The 27,598-nt window shown below is 37.7% G+C and overlaps 1 protein-coding gene across 1 annotated transcript in view; it reads right to left on the bottom strand.

Moving 5' to 3' along the window:
• The window catches only part of LOC149806717 (uncharacterized), a 109,270-nt gene that overhangs the window by 26,051 nt on the left and 55,621 nt on the right, over positions 1-27,598 (bottom strand). Inside the window, exons 12-19 of the mRNA XM_089956882.1 lie at positions 12,871-12,994; positions 10,618-10,782; positions 8,529-8,759; positions 7,639-7,751; positions 6,729-6,762; positions 5,122-5,231; positions 4,303-4,414; positions 1,054-1,232 (exon numbers count right to left, since the gene is read on the bottom strand). Of these exons, the coding sequence (XP_089813008.1) occupies positions 1,054-1,232; positions 4,303-4,414; positions 5,122-5,231; positions 6,729-6,762; positions 7,639-7,751; positions 8,529-8,759; positions 10,618-10,782; positions 12,871-12,994 (1,068 nt within the window). The remainder of the gene's footprint in view (positions 1-1,053; positions 1,233-4,302; positions 4,415-5,121; positions 5,232-6,728; positions 6,763-7,638; positions 7,752-8,528; positions 8,760-10,617; positions 10,783-12,870; positions 12,995-27,598) is intronic.

Below are 27,598 nucleotides of genomic sequence, written 5' to 3'. Positions count from 1 at the left end.
ACCAAATCAAACCAGATCGTAATGTTCAACTTGCCTTAGGATTTAGGAAACCCCTGTGCTAAGGACAAAAATGTTAAGTATTGCATGTATTGTAGATGTTTTCGTAATAGACTCACTTTCCCAAGGTTTGTAAACGATAACTTTGTCCTGGTGACTGGCTTTATTTTTCTATTACATCTAATAAATTTGCTGAGGCACATCAGGTTTAGGTCGAGCACAGATCGTCTATTTAGTGACACAGGGATAACGTTAACACGTGCCTTGCACGTTTTCTTTTTCAGAATCTGACTTAATTATGGGTCGGCTGTGTCACAGTCATCTAAAATGATATAACTTATGTACGAGATATAGTGTGACAGTATTTTATACTTTATTACAGTATCTTTTTCAACAAAACTATTCCCCAGATGCCTAGGTTAGGTGCAAATGCAGGGCCGGATTACCCATTAAGCAAATTAAGAATGTGCTTTAGGCACTAACCTAACAGGGACACCGAAGAAAATTCAAATTAAATGCTGATGATAAAATTGAATAAATTATAATATATGTCCATTTCGATTTGCATGTACTAGTATGTTTATTTGAAATGATGGCAACACTGTTATTTTCCCACTTTTAAGCTTTTAATATATCTTTTCTTTCTTTAATTACACATTCTGTAGGTGGGGAAGGCACCCTAATATTTTCAGTGCGTAGGGCCATGGGATGCCTTAATCCGGCAGTGTGCAACTGTTAGGGCAGCATGACAAAATTCTGACCAATTTTTGAATAAAATTTATCAGGATATTCTGTAGACTATAAATGTTGAATAAATAATCATTTTTGTACTACTTTATGAAATTCTGGGTAGTAATTTTATTTTTTGCTGTTGGAGCAAATTTATGTTCATGACAAACATTTTCAAGGGGAACTGAAGCCTCATTATAAAATGTATTTATGTACTTTTATGATGCATTCATTTTCATGAAAACCATTAAATTCTTACTCAAAAGAAATTGGAAAGTAACTGTACCGAATTGTTTACCGGAATAAATTAATACTTGATAAACTTACCTGACCGACAAATCTGTATGTGTTGTCAATTTTAAACAATTCCATCGGGTTTCTCATTCTCAGGATGTAGGAACTGTCCGTCTTCTTGTAAGTGTTGTCTTGGATTGAATCTACGCCGTTGTTGGGAATTTGTGTAATTGTGCAGTTGTCATAAATTCGGTCTATGTTATAGGCTATTCCTAAAACGTATGTAAATAATGTACTGTGTCAATGTTGGAGAAAATTTAATACAAATATATATATATATATATATATATATATATATATATATATATATATATATATATATATATATATATATATATATATATATATATATATATATATATATATATATATATATATATATATATAATACAAATCATATGGCAAATAAGAGTTATTTCAAGTACACTGGATCCAGCAAAGGATCACATTTGTCAGGGATTGATTAAGATAAATGCAATAAACTGACAATGAACAGTACAAAACTAGTATCTAACTTGCCTGAGCGTTGTAGACTCTTAATGACAAGACAAACACATAAAATAGAAAAAAATGTGTTTGCAAATTTGTACATGACTCTTTCTACAGGGATGAAACCTTTAAAGTTATAATGTTTCAACTAGTTTAATTTAACTTCTTGCGGATGCTGGAAAATATTTTATATTGACCTAGAAAATTACGGGCCATAAGGACATGTTATTTTACGTAAATTTATGTAAGCGTAAATTATATCCTGGATACTTCATTGTTCGTGTAGTAATTATAGGCTATTGGGTGAATAGTAAGCAAATTTAGATAATTATTCAAAAGAAAATGTGTCGGCTGCGAAAAGATAATATTATTTATGCATTGCGTCAAGAATTCTTGGTTTAAACCGCTTGGTTTCAATGTTGTTTAGAAAACGACATCAGCTTGTAAGCTGCATTGTCTCGAACGCCATACGCCCAAACTGGACCAAATTTAATACGCGTATATTTTAAGAAATGCCAAAGACCCTTGTAGATTATGAAGATTCTAGCTCAGTTTTGGTGGTCACAGGGAGACACATATTTTGCTCGCAAAAACGATTAACTTCAATTTGATTTATTGTTCTCAGTAATGTAATGATTGATGTCAGTTTATAATGTTCTTCAGCTGAAGAGACTATTACACAAAATAACAAAACAGAATACAGATCCATATTAGCTTTTCTTTCATTCTGTTTCTTGTTTTGCAGCGGCGTTTCTGCCCAAATGTGGATTAAAAGGTCTCCACAATACGGGGGGGGGGGGGGATTACGTGGAGGCAGATTGAACTGTTGAAGTGAGTTCATTGTCCTTTCTATCGCCGAGATGGATTTGATGGGTACACTATTGTTCCTGGTCATATAAAATGTGAAATGGACACAAGACAACTGAAAAGATCGTTTTGAAGTTCTTCCATTTTTCTGGCAGTAGAAGTGACAGCATAGAGACCAGGACTTTTATACATGTGAGAAGTTTATTGGTTACAGTTTTACTGATGAGGGAATGAAGATATTAATATGCGTAGGTAACGTTTGAATATATGATAGTTGAATAACAACACTAATACGTTCAAATTCTCTGAACAAAGACAGGCGAAGCAAAGAAACGTGAAGACTCTGGTCATGAGTGGGTCTACTGCATTAGAAAAATTCATTATTGTAACCAATCCAACTTAATCCACATAATAAATCGTACGTTTAAAAAAACTTGCTTTATCTATGATTTTGAACACTGTATCATTTGATCAATATGATGCTTTTATTCTGAATAATGATGAGAGAAATGGGAAAGAATAAAAAACGCAATATGTGATGCACCTTAGGTGCAGAGATTTTCATGTTATTAAAAAGTGTTGGTGTTCTATCTTATGTTTTATCGGTGTTCAAGCTTATCAAAATAATGGTAGGAAACCTGCGCACATATGGGTTACCAATACTGAAAGAACAGAAGACTTGGATGGATTCGGATACCCAGTAACATAAAATTGTTAAATATGTCTGTGAATATTTGTATTTGATATTTTATTTGTGTGAAATTGCACATAATGCGTATTATTGACAAAAACAAAACAAAAATATTACTCGGATTGACCTTAGCATTTGTCTCAGTGACCCCGAGGCTGAAGTCTAAATTTCTATGACAGGGCGTTCATTTGCTATGGTCTGCATCGGAAACAAATTAAACAAATACATAGAATCTGCATACATCTACGGAGTGCAGGTGGCCTTTTGCCAGAGGCAAGCTCGTGATAGAGGATGTCCTTTGATACACATCCATAATCTATTCTTAGTAACGAGACCATGATGAGGTTGTGTGCACGCTCAAGAACTTCTATGTTAGCAACTCTGTCCTTCCAGGAGATGCAAAGAATGCGTCAAAGGCAGCGCAGGTGAAATCTGTTAGCGCCTTTCATTTCATTAGTTGCGGTCAGTTTTGTGCTTGTAAAGTATCTCGATGAAACGTGTGGTGTCGTGAATTTCACATTTGACAGTGTGGAAACATTATTATTGGCGAGGAGTTTAAGGCGTATACTATCTGTGCAAGATATTTAATGAGATGTACAAAGTATTATCAAATCTATATTTTATTATAGGCCGTGAATTCCTAAATTTTACATGAGAAATAATTTTGATAATTCACAGGAGCGAAATATGAGACACGTTTTTCACTGCTACGTCGATACAATTATGTCAAAGCAATTCTGAGCTATTTTCGTTGTTGTCGAACAAAGTTCAAACCAAAACCTTTCTTCTTTAATCTTTTTTATTTTCCATATTTTTTCATGTGTCGTTTTACCTTCAGTTGGAATTGAAAATAATGTTACTACTGATATTTTTGTGCAAATCCACACAAAACACCACAGAACATAAACGATTAACCACTGATATGGAGTGTGATATTTGTGCTACAAATTTATACAAATTTAAAAAACCATTCACTTTGTAGGACGACTAAGATCTCTAAAACATTCAGTGTTGCCATGCAACTATAAGCATTTTCATCAAGTGTAAATTTTGGGTCTCTGATACTAAAGGGTTACAATTATAAATAGAAAATGTTGTCTTTGTCTCTACAATACTCAAACCAATTAAGTGTTTGTCGAGCTTGATTTGTTTGAAAATAATGTTTATAAACGCATGAAACTATCTGGAACAAATTAGCATCACCTGAACATGAAGGTCAATAACGCTGAAATGTATACATATGAGTTAGTGTGCTGTTAAAGAAATGTAACAGGCAACATGCATAGATTACTTACCTGTATTAAAATCATGGATAACTGTAACTGGATTGCTAGAGTAGAAAGGTGGCTGTGAATTTGCTGTATGAAAATCATACTTGACGAGTTTGTATTTCGATGCATACAGTACCTATCGAAATACAAAAGGAAGTTAGATATTATATTTAAATATCAATATGACCATTCATCTCTCTCTCTCTCTCTCTCTCTCTCTCTCTCTCTCTCTAATACTGACTGAGGGTTTAGCGGTCGATCTTGACTTGTCGCTAACATGTGCAAATCCGTGCAGACACTTTCGTCCACACATATCCATTTACATCGCAGACACCAACAAATTTCTCGGCTCATAAATTACGGTCAGCTGAAGGATCCTTAGGGCAATATGAACAAAATATTTCTGGAACAAATCCTCTTTGACAAGTTGTAAATGCACATGGAATAACAGTCCTACCTGCTGTGGTCATTTTGAATTTCGTGTTTGTTAGACAACAACTTGAAATAAAATAACAAGGAATTCCAAATCATTGCATTATTTCTCAATTAATTATACTAATGAATATATCAGTTGAAACCATTATGCTCCCCGCACAGTGAATGCTAACTAATGTCATGCCGATTTATAAGAAAGGAGAAGAAAAGAAAACACGCTAGCGTCTGATGATAGACCAGTTTCCAAGGGGTTTTGTATCCAAGATTTTCAAAGAATTATATTCAGAAACGTGTATAAAATTTTACATGCAAATGATTTTAAATATACATACATACATACATACATACATACATACATACATACCATTATGCCTATGGAAAATAGTATGGCACATCATCGCTACTTACCTGAGCATTGTATACCATCGCACTGCCAGGTGACACTATCTCCAGCTTATATGAAAACATGTCAGGTAGCTTAGGCAGCTGAACCAGCTGAGGCTGGTTTGTAATCCATCCTATAAAAGGTAGAATTTATATACACTTGTTCTGGTTGGTAATCCATCCTATAAAAGGTAGAATTTATATACACTTGTTCTGGTTGGTAATCCATCCTATAAAAGGTAGAATTTATATACACTTGTTCTGATTGGTAATCAATCCTATAAAAGGTAGAATTTATATACATTTGTTTTGATTGGTAATCAATCCTATAAAAGGTAGAATTTATATACACTTGTTCTTGTTGGTAATCGATCCTATAAAAGGTAGAATTTATATACACTTGTTCTGGTTGGTAATCGATCCTATAAAAAGTAGAATTTATGTACTCTTGTTCTGGTTGGTAATCCATCCTATAAAAGGTAGAATTTATATACACTTGTTCTGGTTGGTAATCCATCCTATAAAAGGTAGAATTTATATACACTTGTTCTGGTTGGTAATCCATCCTATAAAAGGTAGAATTTATATACACTTGTTCTGGTTGGTAATCGATCCTATAAAAGGTAGAATTTATATACACTTGTTCTGGTTGGTAATCGATCCTATAAAAGGTAGAATTTATATACACTTGTTATGGTTGGTAATCGATCCTATAAAAGGTAGAATTTATATACACTTGTTATGGTTGGTAATCGATCCTATAAAAGGTAGAATTTATATACACTTGTTCTGGTTGGTAATCAATTCTATAAAATGTAGGATTTAGATACACTTGTTCTGGTTGGTAATCCATCCTATAAAAGGTAGAATTTATATACACTTGTTCTGGTTGGTAATCCATCCTATAAAAGGTAGAATTTATATACACTTGTTCTGGTTGGTAATCCATCTTATAAAATGTAGGACTTGGATACACTTGTTATGACTTTAAAACATTAAAGAGGGGCATGTTGTAATTGTTACTGATGCCCATATAGTAAGCGATCTGGCTTTTAACAAGCATGCAAATACAGCAGTTTAATTTCATTTGCAAAGGAAAGTGTTTATTTCATGATTCTTAAGCGCAGTAAGTTTGAATTTGATGAACAAATCGAACAGCAAAAACAGAAACTTAGCATGTTAGTCATGAAGGCCTCCATAACAATTAGAGTTTTCATTCATTCTTCCCTAATACACCCAATCAACGCGTAGTTTTTTAGTATTTGCATATGTCACAATGATTTGAAGACAAATAAGAAGTAATTCCAGCCATCACCACTACAGAACACACTTGATCTATGGTTTGTAAGGTGCATACGCCTAATTCTCGTGTCGAGATTACAGTGTTGGTTCTTGCTGTTCGATTATCAACAGGTGTTGCTAGTGTAACGGGTTGTCCATCATTTCAACTCAGGCCGTTAAACCCAAAAGTATTTCAGTTATTTTCTTCACGACTACACAAAATTAAACCAGATGATAACATATTTCAGATTATGATTTGACCATTTGATACAATAATTTAAGAATACAAATTTGTGACCATAAAGCTTCCAAGATCATAAAGGTAGAGAAAGTTTACAGTGAATGCATACCAAAAGTGACTGTTACGTCCACTGCCTTGTATATCTAAAAGTAAACATGTATATATCCAATTAATATTTTCATGTATTTATATCCCAGTCAATATAGAATGTCAATTGTGAATGATAATGTATACTGAGAAAATTAATTTCATGAACTAAGCATGATATGGGTCAGATGATTTTTTTTATCATAATCTAAGCATTAAACAACATTAATCGAAATTCGTTCGTCAGAACTTTTGATTGTAATGTAACATGGCACATCAAAACATAAATTCTTAGGAAAGTATATTTGTAAAGGGTTCAATTACAAAAATTACTAACTAAAGAGAGCAGTTCCCAAGTGATAAAAATTAAAACTTCCAGTCATTGTAGAAAAGGTATAACACAATGGAAAAGATCTATCGACTATACTTTCGTCAGTGAGAACACTTACCAAACGTGTGCATAAATTGTTGGAATTAAAATTCTTTAAGTAAAAGGCGCATCTCCTTTATTGTACTAATTTTCATTAAAAATCCATTCTAACACTATCTGGACTAATGCAAACCTGTTTTATCGATGCCACTACATAAGCTAAGTTTACATCCCCATCAAAAACAACAAAATCGAAGAACACACACACACACACACACACACACACACACACATATATATATATATATATATATATATATATATATATATATATATATATAATATACATACATGCATGCAGTACAGAATAAAAACATACATTATCTGTATGCCAAATCAATTCTAAAAATCAATTAACCATGCAGTTAAACAGAAAATTTACCAAAATAAAAATTTAAAAATGAAACCTTCTCCTAAAAACATATAAAATGTATATGTCTGTCTTAATTTGTGTATGCATGTATGCATGTATGTATGTATGTATGTATGTATGTATGCTTACCAGATCCAGATCTTTAACATACAGTTCAAATGATCCTTGATATACAGCCATACGTAACTTTGTAAATGCTTCAAGAATTGTCAACTGATGTACTCTAGGACCGTCCACTGTCCCTATAAGAAACAAAGAAAAAAATATATACGTTTATATTTACCATTTCCGAAAGGTTACTCATCTGTCCTTTTTCTGTTAGAAAGCTTATACGCTTCCGGTCAAAATTCCTGTGAGCATACAGAAATTTTCCCGTGAAATTGAAATTAAACTTTTTGTTATATGTCCGTTAGAGGTTTTATATTTATTATTTATGTAGTTTTTTGTTTAAAATAAAACAACTTCTAAATGTGTCTTAGTACAGTTCTTGTAGTTTTAAAAAAGATGATGTTTGTGAATATCTTGCAACTAGAGTTTTACACAAAAAAGCATATTTTGTACGATTGCTGAATTCAGTTTAGGCTGATAAGGAAGGGCACAAGTAGATAAAATAAGACAATTGATTCAAAACCTTTTTAATACTCAAAAAAAGACAATTACGAAAGTACAGATTATACAAAAAAGGAGCATATTTTGTACGATTGCTGACTACAGTCAAGGCTGACAAGGAAGGGCACAAGTAAATAAAATAAGACAATTGATTCAAAACCTTTATAATACTAAAAAAAAGACAACTACGAGAGTACAGATTATACAAAAAAAGCATATTTTGTATGATTTTGCTGTCTTCAGTCAAGGCTGATAAGGAAGGGCACTACGAGAGTAAAGATTTTATATATATATATATATATATATATATATATATATATATATATATATATATATATATATATATATATATATATATATATATATATATATATATATATATATATATATATATGAATGCAGATACTGACTTGAAAAGTGGTCACACACGGTGCTGTTGATAAGGAGAGCTGATCCATCAGGAATATGGAGTTTACTAAGATGACAGGTGCTGTCAGCCGAGCAAAAATCGAAACTGTTGCAGGTGTAATTATTGACGTCATTCACGCAGATCTGGGCACAGTCCCATGGAAAGTAGATATTGTAAACAACAGTATCCTCCACTTTTTCAACCACTCTTTTTGGTGTGTATGTGAATTGAGCTATTAAAAAAAATATAGAATCGTGTTTGCTTAGTCCAATTTTACTATGCTGAATCTTCGGATAAAGAGTTTAGCACGATCCTACTCTGAATTCTGAAGCCGCGATAGCTCTGTGATTAGGGTGCCAATGTAACCTTATAGCGCCAATCAATCAATAAATAAAATCAATAAATCAATCAAATTCCGAATTTCATGACATCTTCGCTGAGAACATATATGAATATAATACAGACTGGACAACACCTGAAGCTACATCCTAACGGATATAGCATCCGAAATTGAATTGTTAAGAAAGTAAATCATATATACCGTCTACTTTATTTTAAAACACGGAGGTTGTGTGGGTACAAGAAACGAAGAAATTGATTGCCCTGATCTGATTTTGAATCCGTCACTTATGATCTCGGAAAAACAGCCTCTGGTAGTGAACATATTTAGAAGTGTAAGTTATATATTGTTACGTTTAGGCTCTTACAAAACGCATCAAGAAAAGAGTGAAGACAACAAGTTTTGTAAAATTTAACAAATAATTTATTTCCCTAGAAAACAAGTTAAAAATGAGAAAAAGAACTTACGTTCTACGAATCAAATCTAAAAATAATCCAAGATTAATCCAAGAATTAAAAAATAGAAGTCCTAGTAATAAAATGTCCTAATAAAAATGAGTTTGAATCCCGATGAAATCCAAAATGAAAGACGATGACGTATGATGTGATCAGTGTCATACTGATGTGTGAACAGTTCTTTGTTGAATCACAGAAAATAATATTCCAGTGTTTGAATTCTGTGTAAATGTCTATAACTGTCTTTGTCCAAGAATTAAATTAGAGCACAAGTATTTCCAGGGAAAATAATCTCTTGGAATCCAAATAATTTGAAGAAAAATAAAAAAAAATCAACTCAAACTAGTCACAACAAAACACCCTTAAGTGTCAATGGTTTAAAGCCCGACTGACTAAAGTCTCTATGGAAAATAGTTATGCACTAATTTAAGACGCAAAACAGATTCCCGTGTGAGGGTCACATGATCATGTTTCTAGAACAACAAAGAAGCTAGTACATGCCGCCTAGCATCACGTACTCCCAGTATGGCCTTGACTAAAACCAATGATTTTTACTCTGGAAAAGATTTTTTTTTAAATGCTGTTTACTTCGACTCTTACTGATTCTAAATCAAGATCAGGAACTAGGTCAGCATTAAATACACAGTTTCTATTATGAGGTGTTTACGAAAAAACAGCCATGTCAAAATAATTTCTGTAAAATGTCAAATCCAGTAAATAAAGTTACATTACAATAGCATGTAATGGAATAAAAATAATTAAAACTAACAAACAAACAATTAAATTATCAAATAAAAGTTAAATCAAATATACATAACAATATAAAAAATCTTAAGAAACCAAATTCAGATACGAATATCAAGAAACATAAGTTCTCATAGATCTGTGTGGCCGCAGGTTAAAATCACGATATTTTGAAGTTGATTTCACTATAACTTTCAAGATGCGAAAATGATATTACGCACCTAAACATCACAAATTGATAGAAGACATAAAACGCTTATTTTTTTTTTTTTATTTTACTTTATTTTATTTTTTTTTTTTCATTTCTTTAATGTTGCATCATTTAAGATAATATATACAATCAAATGCGAATGTTCCCTATGGAACAGAATTTATACTGACTTTAAAAAAATTAATGTAAATGATGCCAAATATTTGACAAATATTCCATCAGTAGAATAGACAGTGGATTTAATCAAGAAAGATTACAACTATGGGAATTATCGGAACTCTTGTTACAAGAAAAGAAAATATTTTTTGTTTTAGCGTAAAAGGAAATGGTGAGCACAAACCTGTAGGTGGCACTCTATCAAGTAAAGTTGCTGACAGAAATATAAAAGCATCATCATAGTCTACTCGGATATCCTGAATTCTCAATGGTGAGATGTTCATCGTTTGCGCAAACCTGAGATGGGATAAGTCCTGGAGGTATGTACTAGTTGCTTTCCGATAAGTTCCTGTATAATAAAATATAACCTACGCCTTTAAACAAATATTAGTCTGCGTCATGTTAGAAAACAACAGGAACTTAAATATCAATCTCTCGAATATCATGTAATGAACAGAGTGACTTGATTTCATCCGACTCAAATATTATTTTTTCATCGAACATGAATGTTATACACGATTATAAAAAATGAAAGAAAAAACACACTGTGTCCACAACACTGTATGTTTTAAAGGTTATGTCGTACTTGTCGTACTTGTAAACTTCTTTGCAGAGGAAAGTTGTTCAGAGATATAATAATAATAATAATAATAATAATAATAATAATAATAATAATAATAATGTGAACATAGTACAGCGCCTAATCTTTAAAAGTTCTAAGCACTTTACAATATTAGATAACACATTTACAACGACAAGATTACAAAACAAACATAATAAAATTACAAAACAAACACATGCTGATAATAATTTAGGAAGTAAACATCAATAAGTCTTTAAGTATGCTCCTGTAGTCGAAATCAGTGAGTTTTCAGAGCAGCAATCTTGAATGAGATTACAGTGTCCTTGTGTCTAAGATCAATGGGCAAAAGTTGTTATACTTTGCTGGGCCCTGATACGCAAAAGAACGTTGTCTGTATGACTTTGTTTCAACGAAGTGGCGGGGGGGGGGGGGCAATGAGAATACTATTATCGGAAGACGAGCGTAAGTTTCTAGATGGGATTTACATATGGGTAAGTTCAGACAGATATATTGGACTGGAGCCAGTCAACGAAATGTAGAATGGTGAACAGATGTATTTTTTTTATTCGGATCTGACCGGAGGCAAATAAATGTTACAGTGGGGTAGGGGGGGGGGCTCAGATCTTCGTACTCTAAGGATGATCCGATCAGCCTTGTTTGAACATGTTGAAGTATCTATATGAGATACTGAGACGAGGCAGATAGAAATGAATTACAATAGTTCAGTCTTGACAATACTTTGGAACACACAAGTGTTTTAGTGGCAGATATGCATCTTCGAATAGCGGGGCCCCGAGTGGCCGAGTGGTCTAAAGCGCTCACCGTTACGGATCACTGCCATCTCACCTATGTCTGCGTGGGTTCGAGTCTCGGGTTCGGCCAATGTGGATATGTGAGAAAGCTTGCCGGTAGCTTCTCGTGGCTCGGTGGTTCTTTCCAGGGTTTTCCCGGTTTCTTCCTCCACCATTAATACTGGCCGCCATGTATAGCCTATCTTGTGCTGAAAAATGGCGTTAAACTCTACAACAACAACAACAACAACAGCATCTTGAATAATGTTCATTTCATGTTGGTATAATGAGAGAGTACTGTCGAGAGTGAAAATACTTTTCATACTAATGGTGTGAATTTAAAGTTGGTATTGCTAATACGTTATGCTTGAGGTAAAGATGTGAATGAGAAAGCGTTTGATACGTTGAATTAAAGATTATCTGAATGTACAGGACGCTATGAACGTAAAACAAAACCCCAATTTCAGAATCAAGTTAGAAAAAGCGGCGAAATTAGCAGAATAAGGCAATAGGTCAATTGTACCACTTGACTTTCCTAAGCGACATGAATGATAATGTCATTTTAAAGAAAGCTTTTGACAGACTTCTCGCTGAATGCTGATGATAGTTATAGGTATTTATGTGAAATTCCATTTCATCTTAAACAACAGCTAAGATGACAATATTGTGCATTGCATAAATGGTATACACCATAATCCAAGAGATGAGAAACACCCCTAAAAGCATTAACTTCTTAAGATAGCCTTCTGACATATTGCTAAACGTAGAGATTATTCTTTTATTTAGTAATTCTACTAAGAAGTTTATTGGCCTTGCTAGGCCCTCAGCATTAAGAGGTTAGAATTGGGACTGGTCGGCCTGGTGTCAGGATAATGTGACTGGGTGGGACATCATGCTACATGTCTGCGGCATGATGCCAGAGTGCTAGACATCACAATAAACTGCCACACTGCAGACATCGTAGGATTAGGGCAATTCTATTTAATGTTTTTTTAAAAGTAAAACTATTTTGCTATTGATTGTTTGCATATCTACTATTATATGATAGGAAATCCCCACCAACCTGTTAAACGTACTTGGAACTGTGCCTTTTGTCCTTCAGCGTAACATCTAGCCACGTCAAACAGTTTAATATCTGGGTGTTGTTCATCAAAGTCCATAAAGTTGAAAATTGCGTGATACCCTACCTGTTTTTAAATAAGAATAATAGTTTGCAGTAATAATTTTACAAGTTTTGCATTTATTTTGTAATCTACCGTTAAAAATTACAATCTTTTTAATGTAACCTTATATATCTACTCCAAGAGAATCAGGTTGAATTAAAACTTACTGTTAACAAGTGATCAATGTTCTTGAGAGTTATTTTCTGTAGATTATTTTATGTTGTAATTTATGCTCATGTTCTGCTTTCATAACATCAGGCATTTGTCATAAACAAAACTATGTGAGTTTATCCATTTATTCGTTAGGTGTGTCTTCGCGACAGAATACTCAGTTTTGATCGGTTTCAGCAGATTTATTTTAAAAGACAGTCAAATATATTACGCTCCAAAACTCTATTCTGTAAGTCCTCTACGTCCCGTATGAAGTCTAAACTATGCCTGTATGACAATGTGAAACGTGTTTTTGTACGAGTCAGAGTATTGGCGAGAGGCAAAAAATGTGCACTGGCAAGACTTATAAAAAGTATGTTGTTCCCAATGGTCAAAATTTATATGAGAAGGTTAGAACGCAAGACCGAGACAGATGACCAAGGGATGTTGCGGTCTTTAGACCCATAAAGTTGAAAAAAATACGAACGTAAGTGCATCAATTATTCAGTCACACACTCGATCGGCCAATATGTGGGCCCACTTCAATTTTGAAAGAGATTAATGATATTTTAAGACAATTGGAGAACACTTTCTTCTTTCTAATGAATAAAATAAAACCATATTAATACTGTAGCGTGTCGGTGTGATAAGACCATCCGTCTGAACGTTTCTGCTCGGTTATTCTGATATTCAAGATTAACTATCACGTGTAGAAATACTTCCAATCAGAATCAAATTTACAAGTTGATTGAACGTGCTTTCATCTGGGGCGTGATACAAATATTTCACAATAACAATATTTCCCTCCTGCTCTGCTTAATAAAATTAAACTATCAACAATTATTGCAGTGATACCTCCAAGCAAATACTACGACTGCGTATGAAAAACCAGTATAATGACCAACGAAAATCTCTGAGCTAATGTATACTATGCGGCAATCACAAGTCAATAAAGAAACACATGAACACAGTCATAGGACAAAAAATTTTCATTGTTACATAAACTCGGCATTGTTTAGGCAATCCTCCGGTATTTTATATTAAACCACAATTATTTATTGGTGTGCTTGCATCAGAGACGAACAAAAATATTTGTGCGCTTGAATAAAATCCGCATTAAGGCTCTTTGCTGAAAATTCTCTTTTTAGCCACTCTCATAGCTTGTCTGTTTTCTTGGTTTGCCTCAGATGCGCACAACAATATTTTGTTTTGGTTGAGCTAAACCCACTTTTAAAGCTTTTTTTAATACTTAAATGGTACTTCTAAGCTCTAACATTAACTCTTGCCAGGCAATGAGAGTAAATTATCTTGCCGTTGGTCAACTAAACAAAATTCATTCGTCAGAATGCCCTAGATGTTTCTTCGTCTACAGCCTATGCTAGAATGAACAGAATACATGACTTTGTTGCTGTTTGAATTGATTTGGTTGATGCAGAATTAGTATAGAAAATAACTGGAAGGATTCCATATTATCGAACTGGTTAAAAGCAGAGAACAGTTTCAATACTTTCTAACAATCAATACAAGATGGAATTGATTGAGCCGTTCGACAAATCAATATCTATCTTGCCAGAATCATTACAATACAAGATGGAATTGATCGAGCCGTTCGACAAATCAATATCTATCTTGCCAGAATCATTACAATACAAACATTATGAGGACAATATGGACAACAGCATGGCACTATTGCCCATTCCCTTTTCAAAATAGACTTGGGAATATTCTGATATTGTTTGTCCGTCCCACTTCCATCTGTCTGTCCGTCATCACATCGTCATCATTTTAGTTATGTCTTCCTTATGTTGACATCTCCAAGAGGGGTACCATTACTGGGAAATGCGCCTTGAGTCCCTTGGAGGGTACTAAAGGTCAAATGTAGACAGTTTTAAATTACAAAGACATTTTAAAATGTTTACTGACCAAAGCTTATAATGCAACCATAGCATGTAGATATATTCAGTATGAGGCAAAGTTTGCTTTAGGACCACACAACGATACAAATAAATCCCAAACGTTATCATTGACAATAGTAGCGTGCTAATGGGGACTGGGAGGGGGCGGGGAGAGGATGGGGCGGTTGCCCCGGGAGCCAGAGGTCTTGGGGGCACCAACATTACGACATTACGAGCGCCAGAGGTCTTGGAACGCAAAAATCCATTTGGGTCTTCATCGTCGCCCCGGACGCAATTTATTCTTAGTACGTCACTGTGTGACAACATCAATATGTTAATGGTGTTTAACGTGGTTCACACACACACACACACACACGCGCGCGCGCGCGCGCGCACACACACACACACACACACACACACACAGAAATATTCACACAACATGGTGCTCAGGCAATATGGATCACAAACATTTTTAAAAAATTTCCCATGCACAAGCAACCTCACATGGATTCGTCACCATCAGTCTCGCGAGTTCTTGCGAGTTCTCGCGAACGATATCAGATTGGCATTGATGGGATCTTTTAAACACAATTAGTAAACAACAGTGATGAGTCGAACAGAATGACTAGCGAAGGAGCACTTGGCAACGCTGCAGCGATATTTACCAGAGCGCAGTGCAGTCAAACAACAATTACAATCTCGAAATCATTCCGTGAAGATCCCACCCCTTGGTTAAGCCGTCAAAAAAGTAATAGGAGCAGCCGCGTAGACTTTAGATCGTCTTCCAGGTGACATTCAAGCAACAGCAGACATTCGGAACAAATCAATGACTCCATTGCACGTGAGGAAATCCCCAAGTAAAATAAGAATTGAAAACATGAGCACAAGTTTTTTATGAGTGGACCCACCTCTGGAATTTTTAAGAACACCTCTAAACTTGCCAAAAACGAGTATAACCGCAGACGTCAGCATTTATTACCAGAAGAAAACTTAAATTGCGCGACGATTGAAACAAATGGGTTTATCGAGAGCTTACCGAAGGCAATCGGGTGAAGAAAATTATCCTAACTGGGTTACTTTTATGAGAGATGTAAATCAACTGATGTCGGCGCTGACCAAAGTACCATGATAAGGCCAGGCATAGCCAAGTTATTGCCAAAAACAAAACGGAATGCGAGTCCGCAACAGCAGCCGTCCGAGAACAAAAGTCACGACAAAAATAAAACAAAGTTCCCCGGGCAGCGATTTGATCGCCGGCTAATACTCCACATGCAGCAAGCTGGTCACTGCCGCTGTGCCCTGTTAATGTTATGGGTCTGATGGATCAATTAGAAACCCTTGATGGACGTTTGTGCGGCAGCAGCAATTTCCCTGATGTCATCAACGAAGCAACGGCAATCTTTCATCAGTTATACACGTGTGGGATTACGGAACCCATCTTTATCTCGCGCTGATCAACCATTTAGTCGATCATGTGTACAGCGATGGTGATTAATCACTGTCAATGCATCTAGCACGCCACAGTTACCCTGTATCGTTAACATTAGATCGAAGATCACGGCTAATCTTATATGTTATGTTGTTGCTGATAGTAATCTGACCAGTGCAAGGACTGGTGGCCCCATCGCCAATCAAGAATATATCCTGCTTAGCTTTCCCCCGAATGAGTCTCGGGAAAATCTTGCAACAGTAGTACCTACCCAGCCGATATTTAAACACTGTCACAATGACATCCTAAGTTGGGCCAAATTTGTACATGCAGATCAAAATGATAATGTATTTGACCTTCGTGTACAAATTATCGCCGTTAGTTTGTACATCAGGGATACTGCAGCGTAGATCACGGCATAAACGCTTGCAATTTAGTGCTAGCACTCTGCGACAGTAAATGAATTCACCACGATTAATTTCTGCAATAGTGATCATAATGAGCATACATCGATACACTGGTACTCCGGTACGAGTTGCAAGTTCACGAGTGCCTGCGTATCGAGCTTATTCCTGAGCTGATCTTGGCGACGATGTCCGTGGGTTATTTAGAAGAATCGACCCAGTTGCTAAAGAACATTGAATTTCGCTGGCTAGAAAATAGCCATAACGGCATCGGGGTTTTAAAAGACTAAACCGTAGAGGAAATTAATAAGCTTGGTGCGATCCAGCTGGCTTGGAGTTTCTCTGAGATAAAAGAAAGATTAACTAGATTAGTTTTGCCACAGACCTCTAACGGGTTGTCAATTAATGGTCTACCGCTGCGGTCCACGACGTTGCCACTGCCAAGTACAGAAGAAATGACGGCCAAAGTCAGTGCTATTATCAATGCCGCCTAAGCAGAACGACAAAAATAAATTGGCACGCGAGAAATCGGCGAGACAAAATAACCTCGAATTTTGTTGGGGCGAACTTATATCCCCTGATCAGGACTAAGGACGCCTCGGTGGTAAATCACCCCCCATTTAATCAATGGTTACTAACATAAAACATGTTCAGACGTGTATCAGATCGCAAATTTGGCACGAACAAACTCATACTCAATGACGAATCTGTGCGCGATTATCAGTATTATTCTTATGATGCTTCTGTGCCATGTGAACACGCTGAATAGAGCTGAAAGTTCAAGACACTTTTCTTGCCCACTGATTCCTTTCTGGAAATAGAGGACAAACCTGCAAAACCTGATGGAACCGATTATTCCTATGGGGCACGCGCTGGATTTGTCAACAATGGAATAATGGCGTTATTCAACGATGTCCGATACATCATCGACGTCAAGGAAATCGAAGCATGCCTGGACAACGTTGACGTGGCAACGACATTACTTGGATTCGCATGATGTTCCGATGATTATTCTCGCACAACTGAATGATATTCGCAAGTATACCACATATAATGAGAATAATAGACCATATACTCGTCCAACATATATAAAGCACACTGCAGCCGCATATGATGTCAATACTGAAAATATACTTATTGGTGTAAATCCAAATGAAAAATTGGGATACGCAGTACGTCGATCGCAAATTAACGCCCGAGGTCAATAATCGTGCGTAATTCCACTGTCACACATCACTGGGTTTGTACAAATATCAGGCGGATTTATTTTGTGGGGCCAAACGCACAGTTATTCTGACACGAAGCATTGATGAACAGCGAAGCTATTTGGCCCGACGCTACAGCCGGTGCTGGAAAGGTTTCATAGTCAACGATTGTCCCTGTGGATGACACGCAGTCAGGGTATCAAGCGGAAGAACAACAACTACTTAGATAAATGTAAGGTGGTAGTCACTCTACGTTGTCATTGATGTTCAAAGTGCAGTGTCTGGACTATTCAAGTGGCAGATCGCACAACAGCAAGGTGTTTCTGTGCCGCGTTATGTATTTATTGCTACTCAGGTTATTAATCGATTAAAGTCACAAACAAACAATAAAAGGCGTTTGATAAACGTGGTGTCAGCGAAGTTTCATTGCTGTTAAATGGCCATCGGAAACCATTCGAAGAAATCCAGCTCGTGTTTAATCAGAATCAAGTCGCACGTGCGTATCGGGCGCAGATGTCCTTTATGGGGCGTCATCAGAATATTTGACTCAGGACTCCAGAGATCTCAGAAAGATTTCTCAGCGTTGTATCCCATCTACTACTTTTCCTTGGAACATCTGGATTTATTTAAACAAAGCGTCGTTTATATGCATTTCCAAGCTCGTACGGATAAGACAGGCACGGGTATTGTTGATTATGGATGTATCGCTGTCCGACAAAACACTACTTGTTGCGGAGAATGGTGGACTAATGAGGTCGTTGACGCGCCTATGGAAAAAGCATCAAGCTGATTCAGAATTTTGCTTCTCATTGTTACTAGGACAGTATTTTGGTATATCAGTGCAACGATAGAGATGCTATACAATATAGTTTTGAATTCATTTCTGAACGTGCTTGTTCATTTTCGTTTCTTTAATTGCTTGTTCATTTTGTGGCATAAAAAATGTTGTGTACTATATAGCATCATGTCTCTGCGTGGGACAAAAAAGTGTGCGTGGTTGCCTCAGGGTACCACGGAGAAGTGCAATAGGTCTTGTACAAGAGAGTACTGCGCTCGGCACTATGCTCTGATTAAGCGTGGAAGTCCAGGGATGAAACCCTGCTTGGCATGTCAGGAAGGAGTACTAGGTCAACTCCAAGTTTGTCAGGGCTGTGGAAAAGAAACATCCAATCCATTAAATATTACTACGAAAAAGCCAGAGCGACTCAGAAACCCAAAATTCATTCCAAGATTTTCAACGAGTTTTTTGACAAGATTAAGCATGACGCAGGATGTTTATCCGTAGAAAGCACATCCCGTGTTTAATCGTCACGAGGCTAATCTGGAAGGAGAGGTACGTAGCGTGCGAACAAAAATCAGACACGTGGTGAGGTTTAGCACGACTGTCTACTTCATCGTGTACTTGTTTGTCCATGGAGTGAGGGTCACCATGTATCATCATCGTTTCGTGTTTGAGACTCATCGTGGAATTGTACCCCTCGGCTCTTCTGTCTTCCATCTCAAAGGAGATAAATCCATAATCGACTAAGTAATTTGGGCAAACAAATGTCAAAAACAACGTTTTTAACTTTTTAGTAGGCTCGGTACAATAACTTAAGGAGGTCTTCTCGAAGCATGCAGGAGATACAATGCTTGAACAGGAGCTCTTTATCGTAGGTCATGTTGATTGTGCCTGTTCGTAGAGTGTTTTCTGTTGTACTGCAATGGGCAAGACGATATCTCGTCATATACCCACGATTTTGGTCAGAGTGAGATTCACGCTGATGTCGATGTTGAGATGGAACACATTGACGATGCCCCCCTCAAGATCTTCCTTGTTTTCCACGATGACATAGTTCAGATATCGCGTATGATTCCCAGAGTTGATTGGATTGCTTTTCGACATGTCTACGTAACCGGTGGTTTTCTATATTAAGATAATTTTCAAATTTATTTCAGAGTTTCTTCGCATGCAATATTGTCGAATCAGATTTTCGTCGTAGTAGATGTTGACCACACCATAGCGATCCAAGTCCGTCAGTTGCTCTTGCGTCAAAAATAGACCTGTCCACGTGATGCTCCTTGTACCTTGGTCAGCGTCAGTTCGACGTTCACAGGCACATTGTTTCGTGAGACAGTGGCGATGGCTTCGTGGAGTGATTCAGGGTGATGCAAGATCATGTCTGTGACAAGGAAGTCTTCGTCAGACACTTTCTCTATACTTTGATTGCATATTTTTTCGAATCGGCTGATGGACACACACTGATTGCCTACCATGCCCACAATAAGGTCTTCCATAGTTCTCATTTCGGCGATCAACATATCCATGTCAAAAGGAGCTTCTCGTAAGTACGATCGAAGTTTATTCAGCATTTTCTGATAGGTCAGCATCGTTTGTTTGGTACTATTCTTTTTTGCCTCCAAGCGCGACTCAAGACGTTTCATCAGATTAGTCAATGCTCCCGTAGAAATGACACCCATATACGTCACAATCAGCGGAAGCAACGAAAAGACTCTTAGGAGACGCTTGTAATGTAGGTAAGCGTGTTTATAGACATAGGCTTGTCAATGATAATAGCGATATTACGTTTCTAGTTCTCGGCGTTGATCTTCTGGTAAGTTTTCGTCGATGTGGTTAAAGTCAATATCATTTGCTCTGCACGTCAGCATCCACTAATCTATGCATCAGGAACTCGAGCTGTGATACGTTATGGTTCTTTTCTCAAGCTCCTTAAGTTGATCTGGTTGAAGTGGTGCCATGTTCACTAAATCCTTTTTTCCCCACCATCTGATTTAATTTTACAAGATCCGAGAGCATGTCAGGAATGGCTTGCAGATTCACATGTCTAAATACCTGCAAGACCTATACACATGTACAGCAGAGAAATATGGCTTGTCATATTTGACATTATGGTCATACTAGTAAAGATGATAAAAAGAAGTAGCTATTTTGGCCACATTTTTATTTACTTTTTCGTAAGCTATTATTTCTGGAGCAATAACATCAAGCAGATGAGTTGATACCAACATAAGTCTGTACTTGGACATGTAGGTTTATCATTTATTTTTATCCAGCAGCTCCTGAGACGCCGTAGGTGGATCAGTAAATTTTCCTCTGGAAATAGTATCACCCTCCCTGAAAACATTTTTAATCTCTTCACGCTTAAAATTTTCAAGATATTTGTACGCTTCCGTAGACAGATCGGTATCCACTTTTCCATACTCTCCATACATCACCACATAAAATAACGCTTCTAGAGCCTTATCTTTATCAAACGCTGGTGACTCATCGTCACTTCCTCTAGAGTCTGCATCACCACCAGCAGGACGGTCATCGAGCGCCATCACTGTCATAATAGTGTCCACGTTCTTGTATTCCATCCCCACCTGATTGAAAAACTTGTCGATAGCGTACCTGAGTTTTCGAATGCGGCGAAAACGTTTTCGGGAGACTACCATGTCCATGCAGTCTTCATCTTTTTGTGAGCCCCGTCGTGTTCCTTTCGAGCAAATCGTCGTCGTTTGACATAACCTGTTTTCACGACGAGGTCTACGAGATCGGGATGTAATTCCTGAATGATATTGTGAACGATCCCTTCGACTGTTTTGACTAACCCCGCGAACTAACGATTGTTACAAAATATACTCACTGCCCAGTTTCAGTAGATGACCTCACTAAGCTCTGCCTGACTCATGTGTCCCACCGACATACGAGACCTCTTCACATCCTTCTCTTTGCATCGTTCATAGGTCTCTTCTGGGGATAATTTACCTGCCTTTCTCACCTCGTTGATCTTCGCATCCCGTCGTCTGATTTAGCACATGTTGATCATTGGCTGCATAGGACGTTTCTTGCCTTTAATCATCGTCAAACAATAACTGGTACAATGCGCACGATTGCCACAATACTCTCTATACAAGATCATCCAAGGTAAAAATCTGAAAATAACTCAGGCCAAGATAGGTAGGTTGTGTTGTCAATCCTTCAGATTTAAAAGCCGTGTACTTAGTGGTATTGGTCGTTGTGGTGAACTCCTGTAAAATATTTCCGATGGTTGTTGTTCCATTATACAACACATCAAACACTCAGATCGGTTTTAATACCATTGATTCTCTAGGCGAGCACGCGCTCTGACTCTCCAGTACGTCCACGCAGCTGAAATTTCCAGATGGAGACAGATACTGGCAATTGCACCTGCATGCAAAATTAAATGTCACTCCAGCCGTCGCCCAATCGTTGGCTGATTTAAACGCGACTAAATGCTAAGCGTACACGAGCTAAAACATATGAGCAACATCGTATTCCGACGACGCTGTGATTAATAATCCAGATCGATTTGCTGCAGATTCTGGTAACACAGAAACATGACCATTGTTACTTGTGACAAGACATTTGTCCACATACTGCTTGTGTGTAGCCTCAGTATCAAGAACGAGAGGATAATCCGTGATCAACAATCATGCTTCCGTAGCAAAACACACGTTCCCAGTAATGATGTCTCCACCTTTGTTCACCGCATAACTTTTCACATTACTATAACTCATTGTTGTATCATCGCTCGAGGGTGTCATTGTGGGAAGACCTTTGAAGGCATTTCCTGACATGGTGAATATTCCCGTCATGGTGCCTCCGGTGGCAGATAATTTTGTGCTTCCAAATGAGTGAAGTTGTCCATACGAACTAGCCTGACTGTTATCCGTGATGGGTCATGTTGTATGCAGTCCGCATAGTTTTTGATCTTGCATCGACTTAGTCCTGTAAAAGTTAAACTGGCTATCGTAGAACTTCGCATCCAGTAGTAATAAGCATTGTTGATGCAAAATCCTTCCACAGTTTGAACAGTGATGGGTATGTAACTTCCTCCGGTTTCTTTGTCGAAACAAAGAGAACGGTCCATCGTTCCAATGTGGTAAATCATCGTAGCTCTGCGATTTAGTTCAGTAACCACTCCTACACGTCTTGAATTATGAGAGGTGGTTCCCGATGTAAGTGTGGTCATGGTGAGATCGTTTATCACGTGACCTGCCAAGGACAACGTTCCCTTTACAGCCACATTGCTGCTGACTGTCCCACCCGTTTTATCATATTTTGTCGTCAGTGCCACGTACAAATCGGAAGCTTTCACAGCCTGAGAAGACCCGTTGTCTCCACAGGAAGTCAGTACAAACTCAATCTACCCATGTTGAGATTACCCGTCATCGTGCCACCCGACAGCAATAATTTGGTATGTACGAGTCTAAAGACGTGCGTTGCTGTTATCAATGTCCCAAAAAAGGTGTACGATATTTTTTAGTTACATAAACCATAAACATCATTAGCATTGACAGCAAGGAAAATATCCCAGAACATCCGCATCATTTTTTTATGCCGGACTGTCATTACATGATCGTGGGTCCTACGGGTGGAGGAAAAACCAACATCCTCATGGACATGTTTTTCAATAACATGCTCAAGTATGACAGGGTGATCATTGAAACGCTTAATCCTCACCAAGACAAGTACACTACTTTGAACGAGTTTGGAGAGTCAATGGCGGGAAAAGATGTTTCCAGAGATGTATTGACGATCGCTGATATGGACGAGATTCAGCCTGTGGAAGAGCTCGATTCAGACCTGCACAAGATCATCGTGTTTGATGACATTAAAATCGACTAAGACAATATGAGTTAAATCTGCGAGTACTTTTCGTTTTTGAGCCATAGTGTTGTAACAGTATTTATCTCACTCAGTCATATCCAAATACATTCGACGAAACACGGGATGCTTTGTGCTGTTTTCGGGGCTAGATAACCGAGACATCTACGCCATCGCGAGGAACCACTGCCGCGGTATCACTGCTCAACAGTTCAAAGACTGCTATGCTGAAGCGACGTCGAACCCCAAACATGATTTTATGACTTCTCATTGCGATGCTGAGACCGTTCCAGAGCGTTACGTAAAAGGCTTTGATGAATTTTACCTGCCTAATTAGTATATGAACAACAAAGTTGTTTCAAACACGTATTTCCAAAAAATCAACAATCACCGCCAGTGTTTAAATTTATTGTGCAGCGGGCAGCCCTTCGTTAACGTGTTCTCGAAGACAAAATAGGTTAATAGTCTTTTCAACCTGATGTGGAGAATTATTCAAACCCATTCTGACCAAGCTCGACAAAGCCAAGACAACGTACGATGCTAAGCCAGATCAGCTCCTGGATACACTCACAGCGATTCACCGTCAACAGGAACGATTGTTAGAGCAGTTAGCACAGACAGTATTGCCTCAAGTAAGAGCTCCAAGACAGCCTGTATCTCCATCAAACATTTCAACTCCAAAACAAACTGATAAAAAAGGAGACGCTAAGGCAGTAACAGGAGAAATGACACTGGAAAAGATAAAAGAAGAGGAAATAGCTAGAAAAGAAGAAGCCAGAATGAGAAAAAAGGAGGAAGACAGGCGAGAAAAGATAAAAGACGAAGACGCTAGGCTTGCAAACATTAAAGAAAACAAGAACTTGCAAAATCAAAGTTAGAAAAAGTACGTGAGAAGGAAAAAGAGACGAATGATGAATTAGAAAACTTGTACGAGGAGGAAGAAAAAGTTTCTAAATTTGCCAAGTAGAAAGAATTAAGGCGTAAAGAGTTTTTGAGTAAACTGGAACAGGAGATTAAGTATTCAGAATTCGATTCGACCTTAATATGGTTAATTGATTTTGAGCAAAACAAATTGAACGCTGTACAAGAATACTTAAATAGAAAAACAACATTAGAGGAAGCTTAATTCGACATCGTAGCAGAACATGATTTACTCGGTAAAGTAAACAAAAAGTATGGTTCGGTGGTTAATTTTGCTGATGAGGAGGAGGGTGTCAGTATAAGCAAAGTACAAAAATAGGTTAATGTTGTTAAATAAGAACTTTATGTTTGAACTGGCAAAAGAGAGAAACGATACAGAGAGTATTTAGAACAGGGGCGAAAAACACAGGCTGAACAACAATCATAGCAGTCTGGAATAACTGGCAAATTTAAACCATGGCTTTCAAGACGACAAGAGTGAGAAGAAAATGGAACTGGCATCCGCTTACTTCATACTCCCGCCGAAATCGTCTCTCGTCTCAAACATATAATTAGCTTCTAAACAAGTGGGTGTGGAGGTCGATAACGAGATGGTCGAAATCCTCAATCATCTTCTGGATCAAACGCTGGTGACGTCCGATTAGTATCGCATTTTGTACGAAGACTTGATATAGAATTTTACAAATGGCTCTCTGGGATAAAACGGTTCTGTTTGACTCCAAGTCAGCCACGTCCACGATAAGGTATAATCCTCAGCTGTAACTGGAACAACAATCGTCGTATGAAATCGTGTTCATCTGCGCCGTAATCTGTAACTTCAATTTCAATTTCTTCAATGTCTCTTTTAACAACAATCGGTTTTCGTACGTCGTTGCGCTTCAACAAAACGTGATCACGATCTCTCTCGAGGGATACAACATTACTGACATCGCCACGAAAATCTCCCAACTGATCACTGCCAACGGAGACACCGCGGCCAACATCAAACTTGAACCTAATTACTCTACCCTGCAGTTTCGCATCACTCCCGCTGAAATTATGTAGTACGATTTGACATAGCTACCTCCATTGGATCTCTTTTGGTATTCAACGCTGGAGCCACTCTGACTCAAAAAGGAGTGTACGAAGAAGATTAGGTTGTCAACATCACTGATCTCAACAGCCTTCTCATTAACTGCTCGATCGCCCAAGTATCCTTGTCTTCCGTAGGCTCTGCCTCCAACATCATTTATTCCACCTCGATTAATGTCCCACCAGGCTCGCTCATGCAACTTCGTCCCAATGCTTTCATTTACTACCCCATCACGAACACGTATGTGAATCACCATGTGGCTGACTGATCAGTCCGGCAATGCCGTCTATAACAACAATAATAGGATCACATATTACCTGCACATGAGACGTTGTAGATCAGACTAAAAAAATGTTTATAGTTAAAATAAAGCAACAATGAGACCTTCACACACACATCGACGTAAAGTCGTAAATTAATTTTTATCCAAGCTGTTTTTCATCTATACGAGCAGCCCTTTTAAGAATTGCCGCCAAAGCTGCCCCCATCGCTCTCAAAGCAGCCGAAGCGGGAGCCACCGGAGCATCATCTGCTGCGGCAACAGAGGCAGAACAAAAATAGCCAGTAAATTTATGCCTCAGACGTCACCAATGACCGCAGAAGCACCGTTGTCAACTCCAGTGGCAGATATTATTGCGTCTGAGATGTCTATCTCTAAAAAGGGGAGACAGGCGCTTCAAAAAACAGCTAGGATCCTCAGTGAGCGATTTTACAGGACTTGGACAAAAAGGTTAGTGTACATTTTTCCATAGGATCCGTCATGTCTGTATATGGAGTAAAACGATTATGGTAATTTTTATAACGATGTTATTTTATCACATATCTATAGCATAGAATCGCGTATTCGAGATTTACTCCCGATTATCTTCGTCTCAATGACAATACTTCCGTGGATACCTCTACCACCGAGTACGAGTATATGGAGTAACTGGACACCAACATCACCAATCTCAACGCGATTACCCATCGAAAACTGCAGACGAGTGACGAAGATGTGTATATGCTTCCCCATAAGGCCTTTTTGAAAGGCCGTGGTAAAATACAAACGAACAGCAATCCACCCGTAGACTATGCAGCCGGTGATCAGATCACGCTCCAAAATAACGGGTGGTCGTTATTCAAGTCTGCACAATATCAGCTGAACAATCAAACCGTGGAAGAAATCAATGGCTACTTGACTCAAGCCAGCACCATTCTGAATTTGATCATGTACAGCGATGACTACATACGATTCTGTGTTACTAACATGTGGTGATTCAGAGATACCAGTATAGGTGCAGCGGTGAGCAACGAGTATCCCATAACTACAGATCTGATTCCCGTGGCGACTTTGGGCAATGCAGGTCCAGTCACCTGAAACATTTTCAGAACCAAATTCTCGTTGCGTGTACTGTAGGCTATAGCGTGGGATTCGCCGCTTAACGCTCTCTGACCGATACCAGCCGTGAGATCTGCATGATACTTCTTCTCAGCAGTATTTTCTGAGTGTGGTGAGATATTCACGCCATTTTTAGAGGTGTCCAGCACACGCTGGTGTTGGAAAGTGATTCACCCACTGAATACATGCACAGAGCCGCTGAGTCAGCAGATGCCTAAAATCACACCCTCAACTGCACACATGCTATAACTGGAAACGACATTAACCCGATTCACTAAGAAACTGTATTTCGAACAACACTGTATCTACATTCACCAGTTTATGGTGGCGTACGTCACTACCTCGTAGATAGTGGCCACCAATCCAGGCAGCGAACTTCCCACACATGTTTTCGTCGCCTTTCAACTGGCTGCTCAACGTGCAGATGAAGCTCAAAATAAGCACATCTTTAACAACGTGGGTTTGTCTTGCAATCACGTCCGCACCAACTCAAGACAATATTCCGAGCGATAACTCGAGGGCAACTTCGCAGTAGGTACACGAAATTATTCCCGAGCCTA

Source organism: Sinohyriopsis cumingii, chromosome 1 (assembly GCF_028554795.1).
Source record: "Sinohyriopsis cumingii isolate HCF-2022 chromosome 1, ASM2855479v2, whole genome shotgun sequence".
In the NCBI taxonomy this organism is placed as follows: Eukaryota; Metazoa; Mollusca; class Bivalvia; order Unionida; family Unionidae; genus Sinohyriopsis; species Sinohyriopsis cumingii.
Note: the sequence above shows the minus strand (reverse complement) of the source record. Positions and strands in the feature narration are given on the sequence as shown.